The sequence below is a fragment of the Chlorocebus sabaeus genome, chromosome 6 (assembly GCF_047675955.1).
Source record: "Chlorocebus sabaeus isolate Y175 chromosome 6, mChlSab1.0.hap1, whole genome shotgun sequence".
Classification (NCBI taxonomy): Eukaryota; Metazoa; Chordata; class Mammalia; order Primates; family Cercopithecidae; genus Chlorocebus; species Chlorocebus sabaeus.
In genome coordinates, this window is record NC_132909.1 from 49,878,598 (window position 1) to 49,903,103 (window position 24,506).

Genomic DNA, 24,506 nt, shown 5'->3' on the forward strand with positions numbered 1-24,506 from the left:
TGCAGTGAGCCGAGATCGGGCCACTGCACTCCAGCCTGGGTGGCAGAGCGAGACTCCATCTCAAAAAATAATAATAATAAAAAAATAAAAATTAGCTGGTCGTAGTGGCACATGTCTGAGGCTGCAGGGAACTATGATGGTGCCACTGAAACCATACTCCAGGATTCAGATTCCAAAAATCTAGATCCTATTGTTCAAAACTAGAATCCACCAGACCCAGAAACTAGTTCCAAGAATTTAGAATCCAAAGGCACAGTCCAAAGGCTCTGTGCCCACCTCCTGCCAGCCAGGGGAGCCAGCTAGGAACCTTGGTGCCAGAGGGCCCCCAGAGTCCCTGCCCCCTCCCAGGGGCTAAAAAAGCCTTTGAGAGTTGGTTTTTTTTTTTTGAGACAAGGTCTGGCTCTATCGCCCAGGCAGGCTGGAGTGTACAGTGGCACAACCGTGGCTCACTGCAACCTCTGCCTCCCACGCTGAAGCCATTCTCCCACCTCAGCCTCCTGAGTAGCTGGGGTTCCAGGTACACACCACCACGCCCAGCTAATTTTTTGTCTGTTTGTTTTGTTTTGTTTTGTTTTGTTTTGTTTTTTGGAGACGGAGTCTCGCTCTGTCGCCCAGGCTGGAGTGCAGTGGCCGGATCTCAGCTCACTGCAAGCTCCACCTCCCGGGTTTACGCCATTCTCCTGCCTCAGCCTCCCGAGTAGCTGGGACTACAGGCGCCCGCCACATCGCCCGGCTAGTTTTTTGTATTTTTTAGTAGAGACGGGGTTTCACCGGGTTAGCCAGGATGGTCTTGATCTCCTGACCTCATGATCCGCCCGTCTCGGCCTCCCAAAGTGCTGGGATTACAGGCTTGAGCCACGGCGCCCGGCCGCTAATTTTTTGTTGAGATGGAATCTTGCTCTCTGTCACCCAGGCTGGAGTGCAGTGTCGCACTCTCAGCTCACTGCAACCTCCACCTCCTGGGTTCAAGCGATTCTCTTGTCTCAGCCTCCCAGATAGCTGGGATTACAAGCATGCACCACCACGCCTGGCTAATTTTTGTATTTTTAGTAGAGACAGGGTTTCGCCATGTTGGCCAGGCTGGTCTTGAACTCCTGACCTCAGGTCATCCACCCACCTCAGCCTCCCAAAGTGCTGGGATTACAGGCATGAGCCACCACACCTGGAGCCCAGCTAATTTTTTATGTATTTTTGTGGAGACATAGTTTCGCCATTTTAGCCAGGGTGGTCGCGAACTTGTAAGCTCAATCAATCCACCTGCCTCAGCCTCCCAAAGTGCTGGGATTACAGATGTGAGACTCCTCGCCTGGCCAAAATCCAGATTCTTAAGCCGTCCTCAGAGCCCTCCAGATCACATTCAGGTAGCAGGAGTTGGTGAAGATAGAAACAAAGGGATAGCTGAGGATCTCAGCAGTACTGCACATAGCCTCTCCCAGCTGATACCCCCTCCCAACCTACCCCTATGTATTTACACACACACACACATGCTCACACACCATCAGGCTGGGTATGGTGGCTCATGCCTATAATCCCAGCACTTTGAGAGGCTAAACCAGAAGGATGGCTTGAGCCCAGGAGTTTGAGACCAGCCTGGGCAACATAGTGAGACCCTGTCTCTACAAAAAAATAAAATTAGCTGGGTGTGGTGGCATGAGCCTGTAGCCCCAGCTACTCTGGAGGCTGAGGAGGGAGGATCACTTGAGCCCAGAAGTTTGAGGCTGCAGGGATCGGGCCATGATCACTCCACTGCACTCCAGCCTGGGTGACAGGGCAAGACCCTGACTCAAATAATAATAATACTAACAATAAAATAAAAAAAGACACACCATCAACCAGACACATCTCCCTCATACGTTCTTGTCCCAGCATGCAGATGCATGAACAGCTGTGCACCCACAAAATCTCAGAGCTCCGCCCCCAGTCATCCCACCAAACTCCTAGACACACGGCCGCCACGGAGACACACACAAACGTATGATTTCCAGCCCTGCCTCCAGACCCACTTAAAGAATTGTAGAGACTGGGATGGGTGTGCACACACACACACACAGATACAGTCCCCTAAGAAGCTCCACGCCTTGGCAGCCACGCAGCCCCTGGGAAGGGGACCCTAGGGATGGGGCTCAACGCACAACCCCATGCCCACCCCAGCCCTCCCCCGCCTGGCCGGCTGGCGGGCTTTAATACAGATGCCAAACTCATAATTGTAACTGAGGGTGACAGGGTCACCTTGAGCCCCAGATGCTCGTGCGGTGACAGATGGCGTTGGCAAACCTGATTAGCGGCCCCCGTGCCAGCGCCTGTGGCACCTGCATCCCCTGCCCCTCCCCCGCTCCCCCAGCACTCATTACCCACCCATTACTGGGCCTGGGGGGTGGGGTGGGGGCCGGCTGGCACTGCCCGGGAGGGGGCAGGGACTCTGGGGGCTCCCCTGGCTGGCAGGAGGTGGGCACAGCAGAGGGAGGGAAGGCAAACGCCTCATGCCCACCGGAGGGGGGTTTGCCCATGGTGCCAGGGCTGAGCTGCCCACTCGGACACTGCCTGGGGTTTGGCACAGAACTCTGGAGGGAACAGGGAGGGGACAGCCCCCCTAGAGCCCTTCATGACCCTCCCCTACAGGGCCCTTCGAGCAAGGGGCCTTGGGAGCTGCCTGCCTGGCCTGTTCCCATCTCTCTGTGAGGCCTGCAAGGTCAGGGGTCTCAGGCTCCCACGCCCCACTGGCCCATCTGTTTCCTCGGGTCCCCTCCTGCTCCCCTCACCTGGGGCCTTCCTTCCTGAGGCAGGAAGAGGGCTGAGAAGGGCCCGGCCGGCTCCCCGCCCCACGCTCCAGGGGGCATTTGGAGGCAACACTGACAACGCCACATGTCCCTGCCTCTGTGCCAGACAGGCCCATCTGCCAGGGCCCTGGTTCCAGCCGCCCAAAGCCAGGCTGCCCTCGCCCGCCGAAGACCCTGAGCCCCAGCTGGGGAGGGAGCACTCAGATGCCCACAGCCTGTCATGGGGCCACCCACTCACAGGGAACCCCAGTTGGAGGAACAAACAGATGCACATATAGACAGCTGGACTCAGCCAACCTTTATGGTTTCTGTGGAATGCCACGCCAGGCGTGGGGCTGTGTGGAGACTCAGGTGGGGGGTCTGAGAGGGGCACAGCAACCACTATCAAGGCAAGAGGCAGCTGGGAACACGAGGGTCCTGCCTCTGTCTCAAGGACCCCAGGATTTCCCCCAGCAGCTGTCTGCCTGCCTGCTTTGGTTTGCGTTTTTGGTTTGGGTTTTTTGTTGTTGTTGTTTTTCTTTTTTGGTGTCCCGAGGACAAGGTCATCGCTGTGTCTCCTGGTCTGGGTGGGGCCATCTGCCCTCCCTGCAGCTGGGAGTGTCTTTGACTTCATTGTATAAGAGATGATCGTTCAGCCTAGTGATTAACAGTGGATTTGATCCCAGCACTTTGGGAGGCCGAGGCAAGCAGATCACCTGAGGCCGGGAGTTTAAGACCAGCCAGATCAATATGGTGAAACCTTGTCTCTACTAAAAATACAAAAATTAGCTGGGCATGGTGGTGGGTACCTGTAGTCCCAGCTACTTGGGAGGCTGAGGCAGGAGAATTGCTTGAGCCCCGGAAGTGGAGGTTGCAGTGAGCCGAGATCGCGCCATTGCACTCCAGCCTGGGTGACAGAGAGAGACTCTGTCCTGCAAAAAAAAAAAAAACAAAAAAAAAAACAAAAAAACAAACAAACAAAAAACAGAGTGGATTTGAATTCTGGCTGTGCCGCTTACTGTGTGCCACTTACTGTGGTGTGACTATACTGTGGTGTGACTCTGTACTGTGGTGTGACTCTGGGTGAGTGGCTTCACCACTCAGGGCCTTGGTTGTCTCATCTGTAAAACGGGGTGATGTTAGCCACTATCCCATTGAGCTGCTGTAAGGATTACAAGAGTTAGTATGCATCAAATGCCTAGCACAGGGCCTGGTAAACAGTCAGTGGTTGGCCGGGTGTGGTGGCTTATGCCTGTAATCCCAGCACTTTGGGAGGCCAAGCGGGGCAGATCACTTGAGGTCAGGAGTTTGAGACCAGCCTGGCCAACATGGGGAAATCCCATATCTACTAAAAATACAAAAATTAGCCGGGTGTGATGGTGAGCACCTGTTAATCCCAGCTACTTGGGAGGCTGAGGCTGAAGAATTGCTGGAACCCGGGAGGCGGAGGTTGCAGTGAGCCGAGGTCAAGCCACTTCACTCCAGCCTAGGTGACAGAGCGAGACTCTGTCTCAAAAAAAAAAAAAAAAAAAAGTGACTTGTCAGTCAGCGTGTGCTGTGACTATCAGTGGTGCAACTCCAGGACGGGCACGGTGTCTAGTGTCTGGGGAGCAGGGTGAGGACTCTGGGGACCTGTCTGCCTAACCCTGCATCCCTGGTCTCTTGACCCAGAGTACGTCATCCAGGTCCACGTCTTTCTTGGTCCGTCTCCCCTCATCTCTCCAAGGTGCGTGTCTCCGTGCACCCATCCACGATGCTCAGTTCATGCTTTCAGGCTGCAATGACACCCCTCGATCAGCACGGTGGTTATCTTCACCCGTCGACGGGAGGCTGAGCTGCCAGTGTGACACCACAGGACCACAGGTGCCGAATGTTTGCGAGCAGGCATACAGCTGTTGCACAGGACTAGTGGGGTGGGGTCCGAGCCAGGGATGTAGAGAGAGGAGCAATGACCAAAGCAGAGGTGATTTCGGAGGCGTGTGGCTGAGCAGCCGGGCCGGGAGAACACCTGGGGCCGGAGGCATGGAGACGGTCAGGGTGGTGGGGTTTGGGGCCAGAGTGGTGAGGATAATCACCTGTCCACTTCCACCCCACCTTGACAGGTATGGATGCTGCAGCCAGGTTGCCTGGGTTCAAATCCTGACTCTGCCATCTCTGCCATCTCTGAGTGCAGTGGCTCACCTGGGGCAAATTACTTAACCTCTCTGAGCTTTTGTTTTCTCACCTGTAAAATGACTGAAATTCAACAAGGACAGCCAGGCGCGGTGGCTCACGCCTGTAATCCCAGCATTTTGGGAAGCTGAGGTGGGCGGATCACTTCAGGCCAGGAGTTTGAGACCAGCCTGGCCAATATGGCAAAACCCCGTCTCTACTGAAAATACAAAACTTAGCCGGGCTTCGGCGTGCACACCTGTAATCCCAGTTACATGGGAGGCTGAGACAGGAGAATTGCTTGAACCTGGGAGGCGGAGGTTGCAGCGAGCTGAGATCACGATTACACTCTAGCTTGGGTGACAGAGCGAGACTCTGTCTCCAAAATAAACAAATAAATTAATTACATGAGAAAAAGAAGAAATCACTTTAGGCCTTTCAACAAAGAGGACTAATTCAGGGAATTGGTTACCTGGGGGTTTGAAAGCCAAGGGCTGGATGTAGTGGCTTGATGCCAGCCTGGGCAATATAGTGAGACCCTGTCTCTACAAGGAAATTAAAAAAAAAAAAAATTAGCTGGGCTAATGTTGTGCACCTGTAGGCCTAGCTACTCAGAAGGCTGAGGCAGCAGGATTGCTTGATCCTAGCATTTCAAGTCTGCAGTGAGCTATGATCGCACCATTGTACTCCAGCCTGGGCAACAGAGTAAGACCCTATCTCTAACAAAAAACATGAAGATGCCGGGTGCGGTGGCTCACGCCTGTAATCCTGGCACTTTGGGAGGCCGAGGTGAGTGGATCATTTAAGGTCAGGAATTCAAGACCATCCTGGCCAACATGGCGAAACCCCGCCTCTACTAAAAATACAGAAATTAGCTGAGCATGGTGACAGGCACCTGTGGTCCCAGCTACTCGGGAGGCTGAGGCAGGAAAATTGCTTGAATCCGGCAGATGGAGGTGTAGTGAGCCAAGATTGCACCACCATACTCCAGCCTAGGCGACAGAGTGAGACTCTGTCTCAAAAAAACAAAAACATGAAAAGAAAAGTAAAGAAGGCTGGGTGCAGTGGCTCACGCCTGTAATCCCAGCACTTTGGGAGGCAGAGGCGGGTTTGAGGAGTTTGAGACCAGCCTGACCAATATGGTGAAACCCTGTCTCTACTAAAAATACAAAAATTAGCTGGGCATGGTGGCATGTGCCTGTAATACCAGCTACTTGGGAGGCTGAGGCAGGAGAATCACTTGAACCCGGGAGGCGGAGGTTGCAGTGAGCCAAGATCGCCCCATGGCACTCCAGCCTGGGCAACAGAGCGAGACTCCATCTCAAAAAAATACATAAATAAACAATAAGAAAAGAAAAGTAAAGAAAAGCCAAGCAGGATATGATGATAAGGTGGCCTGGTGATGGTACCAGTAGGAAGCCAACTAGTACCCCTAGGTGTAAGGGACAGCAGTATTACAGGAGCCCAGAAGCATCCAACAGAAAACCCTTAGCCCGCTGCCTGGCACAAAGTAGGTGCTCAATGCATGTTAGTTCCTCCTGTGATCCCCTCCAAGTGGATCTATCATCTCTCCCCCAAATCCTGAGCCACCTTCCTCATAAGAGACTTCTCACCGGCCTGGTGTGGTGGCTCACACCTGTAATTCCAGCACTTTGAGGGGCCGAGGCAGTCGGATCACCTGAGGTCAGGAGTTCGAGACCAGCCTGGTCAACATGGCCAAACCTCGTCTCTACTAAAAGTACAAAAATTAGCCGGACATGGTAATGCACATCTGTAATCTCAGCTACTTGGGAGGCTGAGGCACGGGACTCACTTGAGCCCAGGAGTTGGAGGTTGCAGTGAGCCAAGATTGTACTACTGCCCTGTAGTCTGGGTGACAGAGTGAGACTCTGTCTTGAAAAAAAAAAAAGAAAGAAAGTTGGTATATCAAGCAGGAGACGGGGGCTCACACCTGGAACTCAGGAGGCTGAGGTGGGAGGATTGCTTGAGGCGAGAAGCTCAAGACTAGCTTGCACAACATAGCAAGACTCCCATGTCTAAAAAACAGAAAGAAAGTTGGTGTCTGAGGAAAAGGAGGCTGATGTGTAGAAGCAAAGTAAGTGAGGGGGAGAGTGGGAGGAGGTGAAATCAGGGAGGTAACAGGATCAGACAGTACAGAAATCTGTGGGCTGTGGGAAGGACTTGGCCTTTTGCTCTGAGTAAAGTGGGAGCCATGGGTTCTAGCCGGAGGAGGAACCAGATCTGACTCTGGTGTTCACAGGCGCCCTCTGGCTGCTGAGTGGAAAACCAGGCTTGGGGGTGGAGAGGGGCATGATAGTGGAATCAAGGAGACCAGGATAGAGGCAACTGCATCTGCCCAGGTGGGAGAGGCTCGGGTCCCATTTTATAAGGGAGGAAACTGAGGCACGGAGACATTCAGGTGGAGGATACAGGACTTGAACCCAAATCTGTCTGGGGCCACGGCCTGTGCCTTCTGCCAATGGTGAGACCCAGCCCTCTCCTCCCCACACCTACACACTCACCTGAACGAAGGGCACAGCCTTACACATCCCCTGGGTCACTTCCTGAGGGTTCAGTGGCAGAGTCACAGCAGCCACCTCGTCCTGCCCACGCTGCAGCCTGCCCATCCGCAGCTGCCTGGCTTTCTGCAGGCCCAAGAAGGCCTTCCAGCTCCTAAGAGCAGGAGCTGGCACCAGTGGGGGCGGGGCCCCTGGGCCCAGAGCCCAGGTCTGATTGGCTGCAGCCCAGGACTGAGGTCTGAGAGCCTGGGGTTCAGGCCTCCCTGAGCCTGTAGGCAGGGCCCCGCTAAGCAGGCACAGAAGAGTGATTAGCCGGCCAAGGAGCATCTGCTTCTCTCTGCGTCCGTCTGTCTGTCCGTCCAGGACTGGGCTCAAGGTCACTAGCAGTTGACCCTGCTGTCTGGTGAGTGGCATCTGAGCCCTCTGAACCTGCTTTTAATCTCTTGGCCCCTCCTGAATAGCCTGGGAGGCATTTCTATAGACCCACAGCGGGGGAGGAGAGTAAACTCAGACCGGCTGGGTTCCCACACTCCCTCCCAGCTTGCTGAGACATGGGGGCTGGTCCTGCTGTGTGCGAGCTGTGGGGACCAGGAAAGATAGGTCTGGGGCCAGGGGCCGAGACACACAATGCCTGAAGCCCCTGGGCAGCTGACTTTCCAGTCCTGGGAGCCCGATTCTCCAATTAGCAAAAGCACACTTTTGGCTGGGCTCAATGGCTCACACCTGTAATCCCAGCACTTTGGGAGGCTGAGAAGGCCGGATCACCTGAGGTCAGGAATTCAAGACCAGCCTGGTCAACATGGTGAGACCTCGTCTCTACTTTAAAAATACAAAAATTGGCCAGGTGCGGTGGCTCACGCCTGTAATCCCAGCACTTTGGGAGGCCGAAGTGGGCAGACCACAAGGTCAGGAGTTTGAGACCAGCCTGACCAACATGGTGAAACCCAGTCTCTACTAAAAATACAAAAAAAAATTAGCCGGATGTGTTGGCGGGCGCCTGTAATCCCAGCTACTCAAGAGGCTGAGGCAGGAGAATGGCTTGAACCCGGGAGACAGAGCTTGCAGTGAGCCAAGATCGCACCACTGCACTCCAGACTGGGCAACAGAGCAAGACTCCATCTCAAAAAAAAAAAAAAAAAATAGCATACCTTGCAGTCAGGTTTCTTGGGTTCAGCCCAGGCATTGCAATTTCCAGGCCGTGCGACTTTGAGCAAATCCCTTAACCATCCTGGTCCTTACCTTCTTCTTCTGTAATATGAGGATAAAATAGTCCCTATCTCATTGGGTTGTTCTGAGGACTCAAGGAGGTAATTTATGTAAGGAGCTTAAAACAGTGGTTCCTACACAGTAACACCATGAATCAGCTATGAATAACATTATTGCTGCTGGGTTTTTTGTTCTTTTTTTTTTTTTTTAGATGGAGTCTCACTATTATTATTATTATTATTTTATTTGACACAGGGTCTCACTATGTTGCCCAGGCTGGTCTTGAAGTGCAGGTCTCAAAATGCTGGGAATATAGGCACAGGAGGCTATCTTGCCTGACTTGTTTTTCTCTTTTTTTTTGGAAACAGTCTTCCTCTGTCACCCCCAGGCTGGAGTGCAGTGGTGTGATCTCAGCTTACCACAACCTCTGCCTTCTGGGTTCAAGCAATTCTCCTGCCTCAGCCTCCCGAGTAGTTGGGACTACAGGCTCCTGCCACCATACCTGGCTAATTTTTTTTTTTTTTGTATTTTAGTAGAGATGGGGTTTCACCATGTTGCCCAGGGTGGTCTCGAACTCCTGAGGTCAGGCAATCTGCCCGTCTTGGCCTCCCAAAGTGCTGGAATTACAGGTGTAAGCCACGGCACCCGGCCTTTTTTTTTTTTTTTTTTTTAACAGGGTCTTGTGCTGTCACCCAGGTTGGAATGCAGTCCCACAATCACAGCTCACTGCTGTGGTCCAGGAGACCAGCCTGGACAACATGGTGAAACCCCGTCTCTACTAAATAATACAAAAATTAGCGGGGCAAGGCCAGGCGCGATGGCTCACACCTGTAATCCCAGGACTTTGGGAGGCTGAGGCGGGTGGATCACCTGATGTCAGGAGTTCGAGACCAACCTGACCAACACGGAGAAACCCCATCTGCACTAAAAATACAAAATTAGCCGGGCGTGGTGGCGCATACCTATAATCCCAGCTACTGCGGAGGCTGAGTCAGGAGAATCACTTGAACCCAGGAGGCGGAGTTTGCGATGAGCCGAGATCGCACCATTGCACTCCAGCCTGGACAACAAGAGTAAAACTGAGTCTCAAAAAAAAAAAAAAAAAACCGGGCGTGGTGGCCTGCGCCTGTAACCCCAGCTACCTCTGGAGGCTGAGGCAGGAGAATTGCTTGAACTCGGGAGGCGAAAGCTGCAGTGAGCCAGATCACGCCACTGCACTCCAGCCTGGGTGACAGTGAAACCGTCTCAAAAATATTAATATTAATAATAACAATAATAATAAAGATCATTTCAGAGTCTTGATTAAAAATCTGTTAAAATGGGATGTTCCTTAGAGGGGTCAGGGCGGGGGCTTCTGTCTCCAGGGTGGTCAAGGAAGGCCTCCCCAAGTAGGTGGCATTTTTACAGACACCTGAGATGGCGCTGGAGGCGGTGGGAACAGCTTGGTGGGGGGGGTGGAGGTTGAGAGTGTTAGAAGCAGATAAAGAGGGTGAGAGTCGCATCCCAGGCTTTGGAGCCCCGGAGGTGTCTGGGGGGTCCTGGCTGGATCCTGGCACCTCTATCTCGCACCCAGGTGAGGAGCTTGGAGGCCGCGGGGGTCGTGGGAAGAGACGAGGCCAGCCCTTCCCGCGCCCTCCCCGCCAAGGAGCGGCGAGTGTGATGCGGCGTGCTCGCCCTCTGGCGGCGGCTCTCGGGACTGAGCGGCGGCCGCGCCCAGGACACCCGCCTCCCAGACGCCAAGCCTGGAGGGGCGGGCGTGCTTCCCACCTAGCTCTGCTACATCCCAGCTCCTGACTGTCGCCCAACCTGCCCTTCTGGTGTCCTCTAGACCCATTAACGGCAGCTCTGTCCTGCCAGGTGCTAAGGCTCCAAACTTTGGAGAGCACCTTTGACCAATCTCTTTAACACCCATCCCCGCCACCAATCTTATATGACAGTAACTCCGGTCAGCTCCAGAATCTACCCAGAATCCGCCCGCTTCTCACCCACTCCTTGTCCCCCTACCCGGATCAGTGCAGTCACTTCCTTCCAGGTCTCCCAGTTCTCGCCCTGGCCACCAGTGCCCTCCAGTCTATTCCGCCCACAGCGGCCAGGGGGCGCCTGTGAGCACCTGAGTCGAGGCTGGTCCCTCTGATGAGAAACCCTCCATGGCTCTCATCTCCCTCAGAAAAAAGCCTCAGGAGGAGGCCCGCGAGGATGTGCCCCCATCACCTCCCCACCCTCCTCTCCCCACAAGCCCCCCTTTTCTACCTCCAGCCACACTTGCTCATTCCATTTTTCCAAACGTACCAGGCACACTCTATAATGCTATTTATGCCAGCTATACAAGAACGCAGAAGCTCTTTAAGTTTCAGCATGGAAAGATACTCCCCAAAAATTAAGTAAAAAGGAAAACATTCAGAATGGTCTATATCATTCCAACCTTTTGGGGAAAGAGAAAATAATAATTTACAGCTATTGTTTATTTGTATTTGCGTGTTGCAAAAAGCAGCCAGGTTTTCCTGCTGAGGAGGGGCACGGAAATGGACAGAGGATATGAGGGAGCCTCACTCTAGACTATAAAAATTGTGGCCGGGCGCGGTGGATCACGCCTGTAATCCCAGCATTTTGGGAGGCCGAGGCGGGCAGATAACGAGGTCAGGAGATCAAGACCATCCTGGCTAACACGGTGAAACCCCGTCCCTACTAAAAATATTTTAAAAACTAGCCGGGCGTGGTGGCGGGCACCTGTAGTCCCAGCTACGCGGGAGGCTGAGGCAGGAGAATGGCATGAACCCGGGAGGCGGAGCTTGCAGTGAGCTGAGATCGCACCACTGCACTCCAACCTGGGCGACAGAGCGAGACTCTGTCTCAAAAAAAAAAAAAAAAAAAAAAAAAAAAAAAAAAATTAGCTGGGCATGCTGCGCGTGCCTCTAGTCCCAGTTACTCAGGAAACGAAGGCAGGAGAATTGCTTGAACCCGGGAGGCGGAGGTTGCAGTGAGCCGAGATCATGCCACTGCACTCCAGCCTGGCGACAGAGTGAGACTCCGTCTCCAAAAAAAAAAAAAAAAAAAACATTGGCCGGGCGCGGTGGCTCAAGCCTGTAATCCCAGCACTTTGGGAGGCCGAGACGGGCGGATCACGAGGTCAGGAGATCGAGACCATCCTGGCTAACACGGTGAAACCCCGTCTCTACTAAAAAATACAAAAAAACTAGCCGGGCGAGGTGGCGGCGCCTGTAGTCCCAGCTACTCGGGAGGCTGAGGCAGGAGAATGGCGTGAACCCGGGAGGCGGAGCTTGCAGTGAGCTGAGATCCGGCCACTGCACTCCAGCCTGGGCGACAGAGCGAGACTCTGTCTCGGAAAAAAAAAAAACAAAAAACATTGCTTTAATCAGGCCAGGCACGGTGGCTCACACCTAGAATCCCAGTACTTTGGGAGGCCGAGGTGGGCAGATCACCTGAGGTCAGGAATTGGAAACCAGCATGGCCAACATGGTGAAACCCCGTGTCTACTACAAATACAAAAAAACTAGCCAGATGCCATCTTAGCTACACGGGAGGCTGAGGCAGGAGGATGGCTTGAACTCGGGAGGTGGAGGTTGCAGTGAGCCAAGATCGCGCCACTGGACTCCAGTTTGGGCAACATAGCAAGACTCCATCTTAAAAGAGAAACAAACAAACAAACAAAAAACGCTTTAATCTCATGATTCTCAGCAAGTGTTTTTTTCTTTTTCTTTTTCTTTTTTTCTTTTTTCTTTTTTGAGACGGAGTCTCGCTCTGTCGCCCAGGCTGGAGTGCAGTGGTGCAATCTCGGCAATCTCGGCTCACTGCAAGCTCTGCCTCCCCGGTTCATGCCATTCTCCTGCCTCAGCCTCCCGAGTAGCTGGGACTACAGGCGTGTGCCACCACGCCCGGCTAATTTTTTTGTAATTTTAGTAGAGACAGGTTTCACTGTATTAGCCAGGATGGTCTCAATCTCCTGACCTCGTGATCCACCCGCCTCCGCCTCCCAAAGTGCTGGGATTACAGGCATAAGCCACTGCACCCAGCCTCTTTCTTTTTTTTTTTTTTTTTTTTGAGACAGAGCCTCGCTCTGTCGCCCAGGCTGGAGTGCAGTGGCGTGATCTTGGCTCACTGCAAGCTCCGCCTCCCAGGCTCATGCCATTCTCCTGCCTCAGCCTCCCGAGTAGCTGGGACTACAGGTGCCCACCACCACACCTGGCTAATTTTTGTATTTTTAGTAGAGATGGGGTTTCACTGTGTTAGCCAGGATGGTCTCGCTCTCCTGACCTTGTGATCTGCCTCAGCCTCCCAAAGTGCTGGGATTACAGGCGTGAGCCACCGTGCCCGACCTAAATTGTTTTAACTATGTGCAGTGTACTGTCAATTCAACAAGAAACTTAAGAAAAAGTCTCCCTGTCCTCCTAGAAATAACCACTTTTACTTTCTTGTAAATATTTATGTATTTATCTCTTCCAGTCTCTTGTTTTTTAACACAAATGTGTCCAGGCTGCAATGCAGTGGTGCAATGATAGCTCATTGCAGCCTCGACCTCCTACACTCAAGTGAACCTCCCTCCTCAGCCTCCAAGTAGCTAGGATTACAAGCATGCACCACCATGGCTAACTAATTAAAAATAAAAATAAGGGCCGGGTGCGGTGGCTCAAGCCTGTAATCCCAGCACTTTGGGAGGCCGAGACGGGCGGATCACGAGGTCAGGAGATCGAGACCATCCTGGCTAACACGGTGAAACCCCGTCTCTACTAAAAAATACAAAAAACTAGCCGGGCGAGGTGGCGGGCGCCTGTAGTCCCAGCTACTCGGGAGGCTGTAGTCCCAGCTACTCGGGAGGCTGAGGCAGGAGAATGGCGTAAACCCGGGAGGCGGAGCTTGCAGTGAGCTGAGATCCGGCCACTGCACTCCAGCCCAGGCGACAGAGCGAGACTCTGTCTTAAAAAATAAATAAATAAATAATAAATAATAAATAAAAATAATAATAAAAATAAAAACTCAGGGCCAGGCACTCCAACCTGGGCAACAGACTCCATCTCAAAAAAGGAAAACAAACCAAAAAAAAAAGATGCTATACACTTCAGTTTTGTTTTCTTGAGACTCAGTCACCATTCTGTGAGTAAGCCTAAACTGGCCCATGCAGAGACCTCTGTGTGGATACACCAATTGACAGTCCCGCTGAGGCCCCAGCCAGCATCAGTCATTATACATGAATGAATGATGTTTCCTGATGATTCTAGCTGCCAGGTGTCAGGTTGCCCCAACCTTCAGATCTTCCTGGCTGTGGTTGCAGATAGCAGTGAGCAGGGACAAGCTATCCCCACTGGGCCCTACAGAAAATCCTGATCCACAGAGTCCATGGGCTTAATAAAATGGGAAAGTTTGTTGGCGGCAACTAGAGACAGAACACCGGTACATACACACATGTATACGTGCCAGAAATGCAAGTTTTGTAAAACAATACTTACGCTTACTATAGTGTGATAGTAATTACCAGAAACAATCTGGTAATTTTATTCTATGCTACTTTATTTCATTAAGAATAAAAACCCAGGCTGGGCGCAGTGGCTCATGCCTGTAATCCTAGCACTTTGGGAGGCCGAGACGGGCGGATCACGAGGTCAGGAGATCGAGACCATCCTGGCTAACACGGTGAAAACCCGTCTCTACTAAAAACACACACACAAAAAAGTTAGTCTGGCCGGGCACAGGCTCACGCCTGTAATCCCAGCACTTTGGGAGGCCGAGGCAGGCGGATTACAAGGTCAGGAGATCGAGACCATCCTGGCTAACACGGTGAAACCCCGTCTCTACTAAAAATACAAAAATTAGCCAGGCATGGTGGTGGGCGCCTGTCGTCCCAGCTATTCAGGAGGCTGAGGCAGGAGAATGGCATGAACCCGGGAGGTGGAGCTTGCAGTGAGCCAAGATGGTGCCACTGCACTCCAGCCTGGGCGACAGAGCGAGACTCCGTCTCAAAAAAAAAAAAGAAATAAATAAAAACCTGGCTGGGCACAGTGGCTCACACCTGTAATCCCAGCACTCTAGAAGGCTGAGGTGGATGGATCACGAGGTCAAGAGTTCAAGACCAGCCTAGCCAACATGGTGAAGCCCCGTCTCTACTAACAGCACAAAAATTAGCTGGGAGTGGTGGGTGTGCCTGTAATCCCAGTTACTAGGGAGGCTGAGGCAGGAGAATTGCTTGAACCTGGGAGGCAGAGGTTGCAGTGAGCTGAGATCGCACCACTGCACTCCAGCCTGGGTGTCAGAGCAAGACTCCGTCTCAGGGCGGGGGGTGGAAAAGAATAAAAGCCTCAGCACTTTGGGAGGTGGAAGCGGGCAGATCACTCGAGGCCGGGAGATTGGGACCAGCCTGGCCAACATGGTGAAATCTCATCTCTACTAAAAATACAAAAAAAAAAAAAAAAAAAAAATCAGCTGGGTGTGGTGGTGCACACCTATAATCCCACCTCCTTTTTCCTGGTTTTGTTTTGTTGTTTTTTTGTTTTTTTTTGAGACCGAGTCTCGCTCTGTTGCCCAGGTAGGAGTGCAGTGGCGCAATCTCAGCTCACTGCAATCTCCGCCTCCCGTGTTCATGCCATTCTCCTGCCTCAGCCTCCCAAGTAGCTGGGACTACAGGCGCCCACCACCTCACCCAGCTAATTTTTTGTATTTTTAGTAGAGATGGGATTTCACCGTGTTAGCCAGGATGGTCTGGATCTCCTGACCTTGTGATCCTCCTGCCTCGGTCTCCTAAAGTGTTGGGATTACAGGCATGAGCCGCCGCGCCCGGCCTCCTTTTTCCTTTTTTTTTTTCCTGAGACAGAGTCTCACTCTATCCGCCCAGGCTGGAGTGCAGGTGCACGATCTTAGCTCACTGCAACCTCCGCTTCCTGGGTTCAAGTGAGTCTTGTGCCTCAGTTTCCCGAGTAGCTGGGATTACGGGCGCCCGCCACAGCACCTGGCTTATTTTGTATTTTTAGTAGAGACGGGGGTTTCACCATGTTGGCCAGGCTGGTCTTGAACTCCTGATCTCAGGTGATCCACCCACCTTGGCCTCCCAAAGTGCTGGGATTACAGGTGTGAGCCACCGTGCCCAGTCATAGTCCCAGTTACTTGGGAAGCTGAGGCAGGAGAATCGCTTGAACCTAGCAGAGGTTGCTGTGAGCCAAGATCATATCACTGCACTCCAGCCTGGATGACACAATGAGATTGTGTCTCAAAAAAAAAGAAGAAGAAGAAGAAATGCTGTACACTCATGTTCACAGGATCATTATTCACAATAGGCAAAAATTGGAGGCAGCCCAAATGTCCACATACAGATGAATGGATAAACAAAACGCAGTACATTCTTTTTTTTTGAGACGGAGTCTCACTCTGTCTCCCAGGCTGGAGCGCAGTAGCACTATCTTGACTCACTGCAGCCTCCACCTCCTGGGTTCAGGCGATTCTCCTGCCTCAGCCTCCTGAGTAGCTGGGACTATAGGCGGGCACCACCATGCTTGGCTAATTTTTGTATTTTTAGTGAGACAAGGTTTCACCATGTTGATCAGGCTGGTCTCGAACTCCTGACTTCATGATCCTCCTGCCTCGGCCTCCCAAAGTGCTGGGATTACAGGCATGAGCCATTGTGCCCAGCCTAAAATATGGTCCATTCTTTCAGCCTGACATCTGCAATTGGGAAAAAAAAAATGTGGTCCAGCCATACAATGGAATAGCATTCAGCCTTAAAAAGGAAAGAAAAAAAATTTTGAGATAGTCTCGCTCTGTCACCCAGGTTGGAGTGCAGTGACATACAGCTCACTGCAGTCTTTACTTCCCCCAGGCTCAAGTGGTCCTCCCACCTCAGCCTCCCAAGTAGGTGGGACTACAGGCATGCGCCACCACAGCCGGCTCATTTTTGTATTTTTTGGAGAGACAGGGTTTCACAATGTTGCCCAGGCTAGGAAAGAAATTTTGACACGTGCTACAACATGGATGAAACTTTAGGATATGCCGGGCATGGTGGCTCACGCCTGTAATCCCAGCACTTTGGGAGGCTGAGGCGTGCAGATCACTTGAGGTCAGGAGTTTGCGACCAGACTTGCCAACATGGTGAAATCCCATCTCTACTAAAAATACAAAAATTAGCCAGGTGTGGTGGCGGGCACCTGTAATCCCAGCTACTCGGGAGGCTGAGGCACAAGAATTGCTTGAACCTGGGAGGTGGAGGTTGCAGTGAGCCAAGATCCCGCCGCCACTTCACTCCAGCCTGGGTGATAGAGCGAGACTGTCTCAAAAAAAAAAAAAAAAAAGGAAGGAAGGAGGGAGGGAGGGAGGAAGGAAGGAAGGAAGGAAGGAAGGAAGGAAGGAAGGAAGGAAGGAAGGAAGGAAGGAGGAATTTTAGGATACTATACTAACTAAAATAAGCCAGCCCTAGGTGCAGTGGCTTACACCTATAATCCCAACACTTTGGGAGACAAAGGCAGGAGGATCGCTTAACCTCAGGAGTTCAAGACCAGCCTGGGCAACACAGTAAGATCCTGTCTCTACTAAAAATAAAAAAGTAAAAATTAGACCAGGCACAGGTGGCTTCCACCTGTAGTCCCAGCTACTCAGGTGGCTGAGGCATGAGAATTGCTTGAACCTAGGAGGCGGAGGTTGCAGTGAGCTGAGATCACGCCACTGCACTCCAGCCTGGGCAACAGAGCAAGTACTCTGTCTCAAAAAATAAAAAAAATTAGCCAGGTGAGCACCTCTAGTTCCAGCTACTTGAGAAGCTGAAGTTGGAGGATCACTTGAGTCCAGGAGGTCGATGCTGCAGCCAGTTATGATCGTGCCACTGCACTTCAGCCTGGGCAAAAGAGCAAGACTCTGTCTCAAAAAACAAGCCAGTTACAAAAGGACAAATAACGTATGATTCCACTTATATGAGATACCTAGAGTAGTCAAATTCATAGAAACAAAGGAGAATAGTGACTGCCAGGGACTGGGCGAAAGGGAAACTGGGGAGTGAGTGTTTGATGGATACAGTGTTACAGGTTTGCAAGATGAAAAGATTCTGAGGTCAGGCATAGTAGCTCATACCTGTAATCCCAACACTTCAGGAGGCCAAGGTAGGAGGATAACTTGGGCCCCAGGATTCAGGACCACCCTGGGCAACATATTGAGACTCTGTCTGTACAAAGAGTACAAAAATTAGCCCGGCTTGATGGTGACTGCCTGCAGTTCCAGCTACTCAGGAGCCTGAGGTGGGAGGATCACCTGATACCAGGAGATTGAAGCTGCAGTGATCATGCCAGTGTACTCCAGCTTGGGTGACAGCGAGACCCTGTCAAGAAAGGAGGGGAGGGGAGCCCAGGAGTTCAAGACCAACCTGGGTAACATAGAGAAACCCCGTCTCTATAAAAAAATTTAAAATGTAGGTGGGAGTAGTGTTTCATGCCTGTAGTCTTGCTACTCGAGAGACTGAGGCGGGAGGATCGCTTGAGCCCAGGAATTCAAGGCTGCAGTGAGCTATGACCGAGCCAGGGCACTCTAGCCTGGGCAACAGCGCAAGACCCTGTCTCAAAAAAATACAATTTTAAAAGCAATCATATAGGTCCTGCTTCCTTTGTTGCACATTATGCTTATAAGAATCATCCAGGCTAAGTACGGTGGCTCACGCCTATAATCCCAGCACTTTGGGAGGCCAAGGCAGGTGGATCACCTGAGGTCAGGGGTTTGAGACCAGCCTGGCCAACATGGTGAAACCCCGTCTCTACTAAAAATACCAAAAATTAGCCAGGCATAGTGGTGGGTGCCTGTAATCCCAGCTACTCAGGAGGCTGAGACAGGAGAATCACTAGAACCCAGTAGGCGGAGGTTGCGGTGAGCCGAGATTGCGCCACTGTACTCCAGCCTGGGCAACAAGAACGAAACTCCCTCTCAAAAAAAAAAAAAAAGAATCATCCATCTTGCTGTGAGAAGATGTAATATCTGCTCTTTCATTCCTGTGTAGTATTCCATTGGCTGAAACAGCATAATTTAGCTGTCCATTCTACTTCAGATGGACATTGGGTGTGAGCTATTTCCAGCTTGGGAATGACATATATACGTGGTATTGTTATGAATATTCATGTCTTGAGAAAACTGCAATTATTTTTTGCGGGGGCAGAGAAGATGTGCATGTGTGTAATTAAAAACAACAGGCCGGGCGCGGTGGCTCACGCCTGTAATCCCAGCACTTTGGGAGGCCAAGGCGGGCAGATCACGAGGTCAGGAGATCGAGACCATCCTGGCAACACGGTGAAACCCCATCTCTACTAAAAATACAAAAAAATTAGCCGGGCGTGTTGGCAGGTGCCTGTAGTCCCAGCTACTCGGGAGGCTGAGGCAGGAGAATGGTGTGAACCTGGGAGGCAGAGCTTGCAGTGAGCTGAGATCGCACCACTGCACTCCAGCCTGGGTGACAGAGGGAGACTCCGTTTCCAAAAAAACCAAAAAACAAAAACAACAACAACAACATCTGGCCGGGCATGGTGGCTCATACCTTTAATCCCAGCACTTTGGGAGGCTGAGTGGTCAGATCACTTAAGGTCAGGAGTTTGAGACCAGCCTGGCCAACATGGTGAAACTTCGTTTCCAGTAAAATACGAAAATCAACCAGGTTTGGTGGCTTGCGCTTGTGGTCCCAACTACTTAGCAGGCAGAGGCTCGAAAATCCCTTAAATCTGGGAGGCAGAGGTTGCAGTGAGCCAACATTGCGCCACTCTCACATGGGAGACAGAGTGAGACTCTGACTCAAAACAAAACACAAATTCTTTTTATTTTGTATATTTTACAACATAAAATATATTATACATTATAAGCAATAACTCCCACTCCTCCACCCCCAACCCCTGGAACTCCTAATCTACTTTCTGTCTCCATGAATTTGACTACTCTAGTTACCTCATATAAGTGGGATCATACAATATTTATCCTTTTGTGACTGGCTTCTTTCACTTAGCCTAATGTCCTCAAGGTTCATCCATGTCACAGCACGTGACAGAATTTATTTATTTATTTATTTATTTATTATGAGACAGAGTCTCGCTCTGTTGCCCAGACTAGAGAGCAGTGGTGTAATCTCAGTTCACTGGTGTAATCTCAGTTCACTGCAACCTCCGCCTCCTGGGTTCAAGCAATTCCCCTGCCTCAGCCTTCCGAGTAGCTGGGATTACAGGCGTGCACCACCACGCCCAGATAATTTTTGTATTTTTAGTAGAGACAGGGTTTCACCATGTTAGCCAGGCTGGTCTCGAACTCCTGACCTCAAGTGATGCTTGCCTCAGCCTCCCAAAGTGCTAGGATTACAGGTGTGAACCACCGCATCCAGGTACATTTACATAAAAAAAATAATAAATACTAGTGGGTTGTTTGTTTGTTTTAGACAGTCTCACTCTGTCACCCAGGCTAGAGTGCAATGGCACCATCTCAGGTCACTGCAACCTCCGCCTCCCTGGTTCAAGCGATTCTCCTGCCTCAGCCTCCTGAGTAGTTGGGATTACAGGCGCCCACCACCATGCCCAGCTAATTTTTATTAGAGACGAGGTTTTGCCATGTTGGTCAGGCTGGTCTCCAACTCCTGACCTCAAGTGATCCGTCCACCTCAGCCTCCCAAAGCACTGGGATTACAGGCGGGAGCCACCGAGCCCAGCCTAATAAATGCTAGTTTAAATGTATAAAAGTAAAATTAAAAATACGATTTTTACCCAAAGAACATTGAACACTGCATATATTTGCAACCAGGTGAGCATATATGTATGTATGTATGTATGTATGTATGTATGTATTTATTTATTTATTTATTTTAGATGGAGTTTCACTTCTGTTACCCAGGCTGGAATGCAATGGCGTGATCTCAGCTCACCGCAACCTCCGTCCCCAGGGTTCAAGCGATTCTCCTGCCTCAGCCTCCTGAGTAGCTGGGACTACAGGCATGGGCCACCACGCCCGGCTAATTTTGTATTTTCAGTAGAGACGGGGTTTCTCCTCTCTTCCCGGGAGGCGGAGGTGACAGTGACCCGAGATCGCGCCATTGCACTCCAGCCTGAGCTGCAGAGCGAGACTCTGTCTCAAAAAAAAGAAAAGAGGCTGGTCTCAAACTCGCGACCTCAGGTATTCCGCCCGCCTTGGCCTCCCAGAGTGCTGGGATTACAGGCGTGAGCCACTGCGCCCGGCTAAAAATATATATTTTTAAGTGTCAGTGTGCAGAAAGGAGAGGAAAAAAAGTGAAAATAAAAAATGACTAAGTAACTGCTTAACTAAAATTTAAAGCTATACGTGGAAACGTATAAAATACACACTACTCCCTTGGCCGCCTTCCCCGGAACTGAGGCAGCAGGGACACCCCTCTCCCTGCCCTGGCCCACACCGGGCCTCGCGCTCAGGCAATGGGCGTGGACAGCCCGGCGGGCCTGCAAGGACCCCGCACAGCCAAGATGGCGGCGTCCCTGCGACAGGCACGCAGCCTGCTAGGACTGACGGCGACCCTGGCCCCGGGTTCTCGTGGCTACCGGGCGCCGCCGCCCCCGCGCCGCGAGCCGGGACCCTGGTGGCCAGACCCCGAGGATCTCCTGACCCATCGGTGGCAGCTGGGACCGCGCTACGCGGCTAAGCAGTTCGCGCGTTACGGCGCCGCCTCCGGGGTGGCCCCCGGTTCGTTGTGGCCGTCACCGGAGCAGCTGCGGGAGCTGGAGGCCGAAGAACGCGAATGGTACCCGAGCCTGGCGACCATGCAGGAGTCGCTGCGGGTGAAGCATCTGGCCGAAGAGCAGAAGCGTCGGGAGAGGTGCGTGCGTGCAGGCAGATGCGCGGGGCTGCCCTCTGTGCCCAGTGGGCGAACTGGTCCCCAAGCCGTGCCTACCCCATCGGGGTCACGTCGTAGCATCTGTATGTTGTAGATTTATATATTCGCTCACCTGGCCGCAAAACAAACTCAGAATAACAGTCTATTTAGTCATTCATCAGCAATTTTTTTTTTTTTTTTTTTTTTGAGACAGTCTCGCTCTGTTGCCCAGGCTGGAGTGCAGTGGGAAGATCTCGGCTCACTGCAACCTCCGCCTCCCCAAGCGATTCTCCCGCCTTAGCCTCCCGTGTAGCTGGGATTACAGGCGTGCACCACCACGCCCGGCTAATTTTTGTAATTTTAGTAGAGACGGGGTTCCACCGTGTTGGCCAGGTCACTTCGTACTTCAAGTGATTCACCCGCCTCAGACTCCCAAAGTGCTGGGATTACAGGCGTGAGCCAACGCGTCCGGCCATCATCACCAAGTATTTACCGAGCTCATACCTTGTGCAAGACCCTGTCCCAGGCTGGGCGCGGTGGCTCATGCCTGTAATCCCAGCTATTTGGGAGGCCGAGGCAAGCCCCCAAAGGGCCCTTAACATCAGATGGCGACAGCGGACTATTAGGAAGGTAAAAGAGTGAAGAGTGCGTGCCTGAGGGCGGCTTTGGTTTGGGAAGCCTCAGGACTCTCTGAAGTGATGTTTAAGCACAGCCCTGAATAACCAGACTTAACTATGGGGTGATCTCTTGGGTAAAGAGTTCCTGGTAAAGGGAGCAGCTGGGGCAAATGCCCTGAGATAGGATATTGCCTTAAAGAACAGCCAGGAGGTCAGTGTGGCTGGGGACAAGTTGCCGGCAGGAAGGTGATGGGTCCTGGAACCAAGGGCAGAGGTCGGATACAGAGGCAGGTCTGAAGGACCAGGGGCATCCTTTTTTTTTTTTTTTTTTCTGAGGCAGAGTTTTGCTCTTGTTGCCCAGGCTGGAGTGCTGTCTCAGCTCACTGCAACCTTTGCCTCCCAGGCTCAAGCGATTCTCCTGCTTCAGCCTCCCGAGTAGCTGGGATTACAGGCACCTGCCACGACGCCCGGCTCATTTTTCGTATTTTTAGTAGAGACCGGCTTTCACCATATTGGCCAGGCTGATCTTGACCTCCTGACCTCAGGTGATCCACCTACCTCGGCCTCCCAAAGCGCTGGGATTACAGGCGTGAGCTACAGCGTCCGACCAGACCAGGGGCATCTCTTATAGATAATGCCACATCCTGGAGGGTGAAGGGGGTAGGTCAAGTGTGTTCCTGGTGTTTAACCTTCTTGTTTTCCCAACAGCCTTAAGAGGAAGAAGGGATTGCCCTAATTTTGGAGATGAGGAAACTGAGGCTTGGTGAAGCCATGTGTCTGATCACCCAGGCAGGGAACCATGGAGCAGGGACTCTTGTTTCTGCCCCTCCTCAGCCAGATGACCGTTATAAGGCTTAATTCTTCACTTTTCAAATCCTTAAATGAGGCTGTCACAAAAAACGAGATCATGTCCTTTGTAGGGACATGACAGGAGCTTGAGACTGTCATCCTTAGCAAACACAGGAACAGAAAACCAAATACAATGTGTTCTCACTTATAAGTGGGAGCTAAATGATGGGAATGCATGGATACACAGAGGGGAACAACACACACTAGGGCTTTTTGGAGGGTGGAGGGAGAGGATCAGGAAAAATGACCTCTGGGTACTAGGTTTAATACCTGGGTGATGAAATAAATCTGTACAAAAAAACCCCCATGGCACAAGTTTACCTGTGTAACAAACCTGCACTTGTACTCCTGAACTTAAAAAAATGGGGCTGTGACTGGTAGCTACAAACTCAAGGATTGGTGGGAAATGTCTTTCTTGCTTTCACTCCTGTGCCTAGAATTGGGCCTGGCCTCTGTACAGGAGATGCTCAGCAGTGTCTGTGGAATAGAGGTGTGAAATTACCCACGGGAGTGGCACTTGGCTTGCTCGTAGGCCGCTCAGTGAAATGTTGATTTGGCTTTCGCACCTGGGGTTTACTGGGGCTTGACACACCCTTGTGATCAAATTCATGCACAAGTAACTTTCTCATCTCTTCCTGTTCTTCACTTGTCAAGGGCTTTTCCTGACAGTTAATCTACAGGGGGAGTTGAGGAGGCAGGCCTGTGGGCAAAGGCCTATGGGTGAGATATAGGTGGGTGGGCTCTGCCCTGGCTGAGTGCCAGTGTCACAGCCCACTCTCCCTCCCCTGCAGGGAGCAGCACATCGCAGAGTGCATGGCCAAGATGCCACAGATGATTGTGAACTGGCAGCAGCAGCAGCGGGAGCGCTGGGAGAAGGCCCAGGCTGACAAGGAGAGGAGGGCCCGACTGCAGGCTGAGGCCCAGGAGCTCCTGGGCTACCAAGTGAACCCAAAGAGTGCCCGCTTCCAGGAGCTGCTCCAGGACCTAGAGAAGAAGGAGCGCAAGCGCCTCAAGGAGGAAAAACAAAGACAGAAGCAAGAGGCGCGAGCTGCTGCATTGGCTGCAGCTGCAGCTCAGGACCCAGCAGCCTCTGGGGCACCCAGCTCCTGAAGCTTTGTCCCTTCCCAATAAAGCCTGCTACTTGGCAGTACCCCTGAAGAGATCTGTCCCCTCTCAAGGTGTGCCTCTCTGGGTCCCCTGGTTCCTCCTTCAATGCTTAAGGGCTGGGGAATCCCCCACTTGGCTCTACTCAAAAGGGGACAGAGACTCTAGGCCCTGCTGACTAACTGGAGCTTCAGGGGGAGGAAAAGGGGGGTGCAATGGGCAAATAATGGAGAAGCAGATGGCAGAAGAGAAGGCGGCTTCTGTTTACCAACATTCATCTCCAGTAATTAGCCAATTACAGGGCTGGTGCAGGAGGGAGTAGTATAGCCAAAAGAGACTGTGGTGGTGATGGCGGGGGCTGGGGAGCAGCAGTCCTTGCAAGGTTGGGCTGGGGACCACTGCCTGGAAATGGCACACTGCGGGAGGAGACACTGGGAGCCTCAATCTGCAGGGTCTCACAGACTCCTCTCCCCCTTCCCGGCACCCGTCACCATGCCTGCCTGTGCCTAGCCAGCCCCCA

The 24,506-nt window shown here is 52.0% G+C and overlaps 2 protein-coding genes across 2 annotated transcripts; one reads left to right on the forward strand and one right to left on the reverse strand.

The window, feature by feature from the left end:
* Positions 1 to 4,320: 4,320 nt before the first annotated feature.
* DAND5 (DAN domain BMP antagonist family member 5) lies at positions 4,321 to 7,753 on the reverse strand. The gene is made up of 2 exons (XM_007995456.3): positions 7,430 to 7,753; positions 4,321 to 4,764 (listed from the first exon to the last, which is right to left on the reverse strand). The coding sequence occupies exons 1-2, from the start codon at positions 7,751 to 7,753 to the stop codon at positions 4,519 to 4,521; spliced, it is 570 nt and encodes a 189-aa protein (XP_007993647.3). The 3' UTR covers positions 4,321 to 4,518.
* Positions 7,754 to 21,028: 13,275 nt separating this feature from the next.
* On the forward strand, positions 21,029 to 24,044 carry GADD45GIP1 (GADD45G interacting protein 1). The gene is made up of 2 exons (XM_007995455.3): positions 21,029 to 21,419; positions 23,674 to 24,044. The coding sequence occupies exons 1-2, from the start codon at positions 21,070 to 21,072 to the stop codon at positions 23,990 to 23,992; spliced, it is 669 nt and encodes a 222-aa protein (XP_007993646.2). The 5' UTR covers positions 21,029 to 21,069; the 3' UTR covers positions 23,993 to 24,044.
* The last annotated feature ends 462 nt before the right edge of the window (positions 24,045 to 24,506 follow it).

Coding starts and splice junctions, on each gene's coding strand:
- GADD45GIP1 (XM_007995455.3), top strand. CDS start 21,070: ATGGCGGCGTCCCTGCGACAGGCACGCAGCCTGCTAGGACTGACGGCG. Junction 21,420..23,673: donor GAGCAGAAGCGTCGGGAGAG/GTGCGTGCGTGC, acceptor CCTCCCCTGCAG/GGAGCAGCACATCGCAGAGT.
- DAND5 (XM_007995456.3), bottom strand. CDS start 7,753: ATGCTCCTTGGCCGGCTAATCACTCTTCTGTGCCTGCTTAGCGGGGCC. Junction 4,765..7,429: donor AGGCTGTGCCCTTCGTTCAG/GTGAGTGTGTAG, acceptor CTCCGGCCCCAG/GTGTTCTCCCGGCCCGGCTG.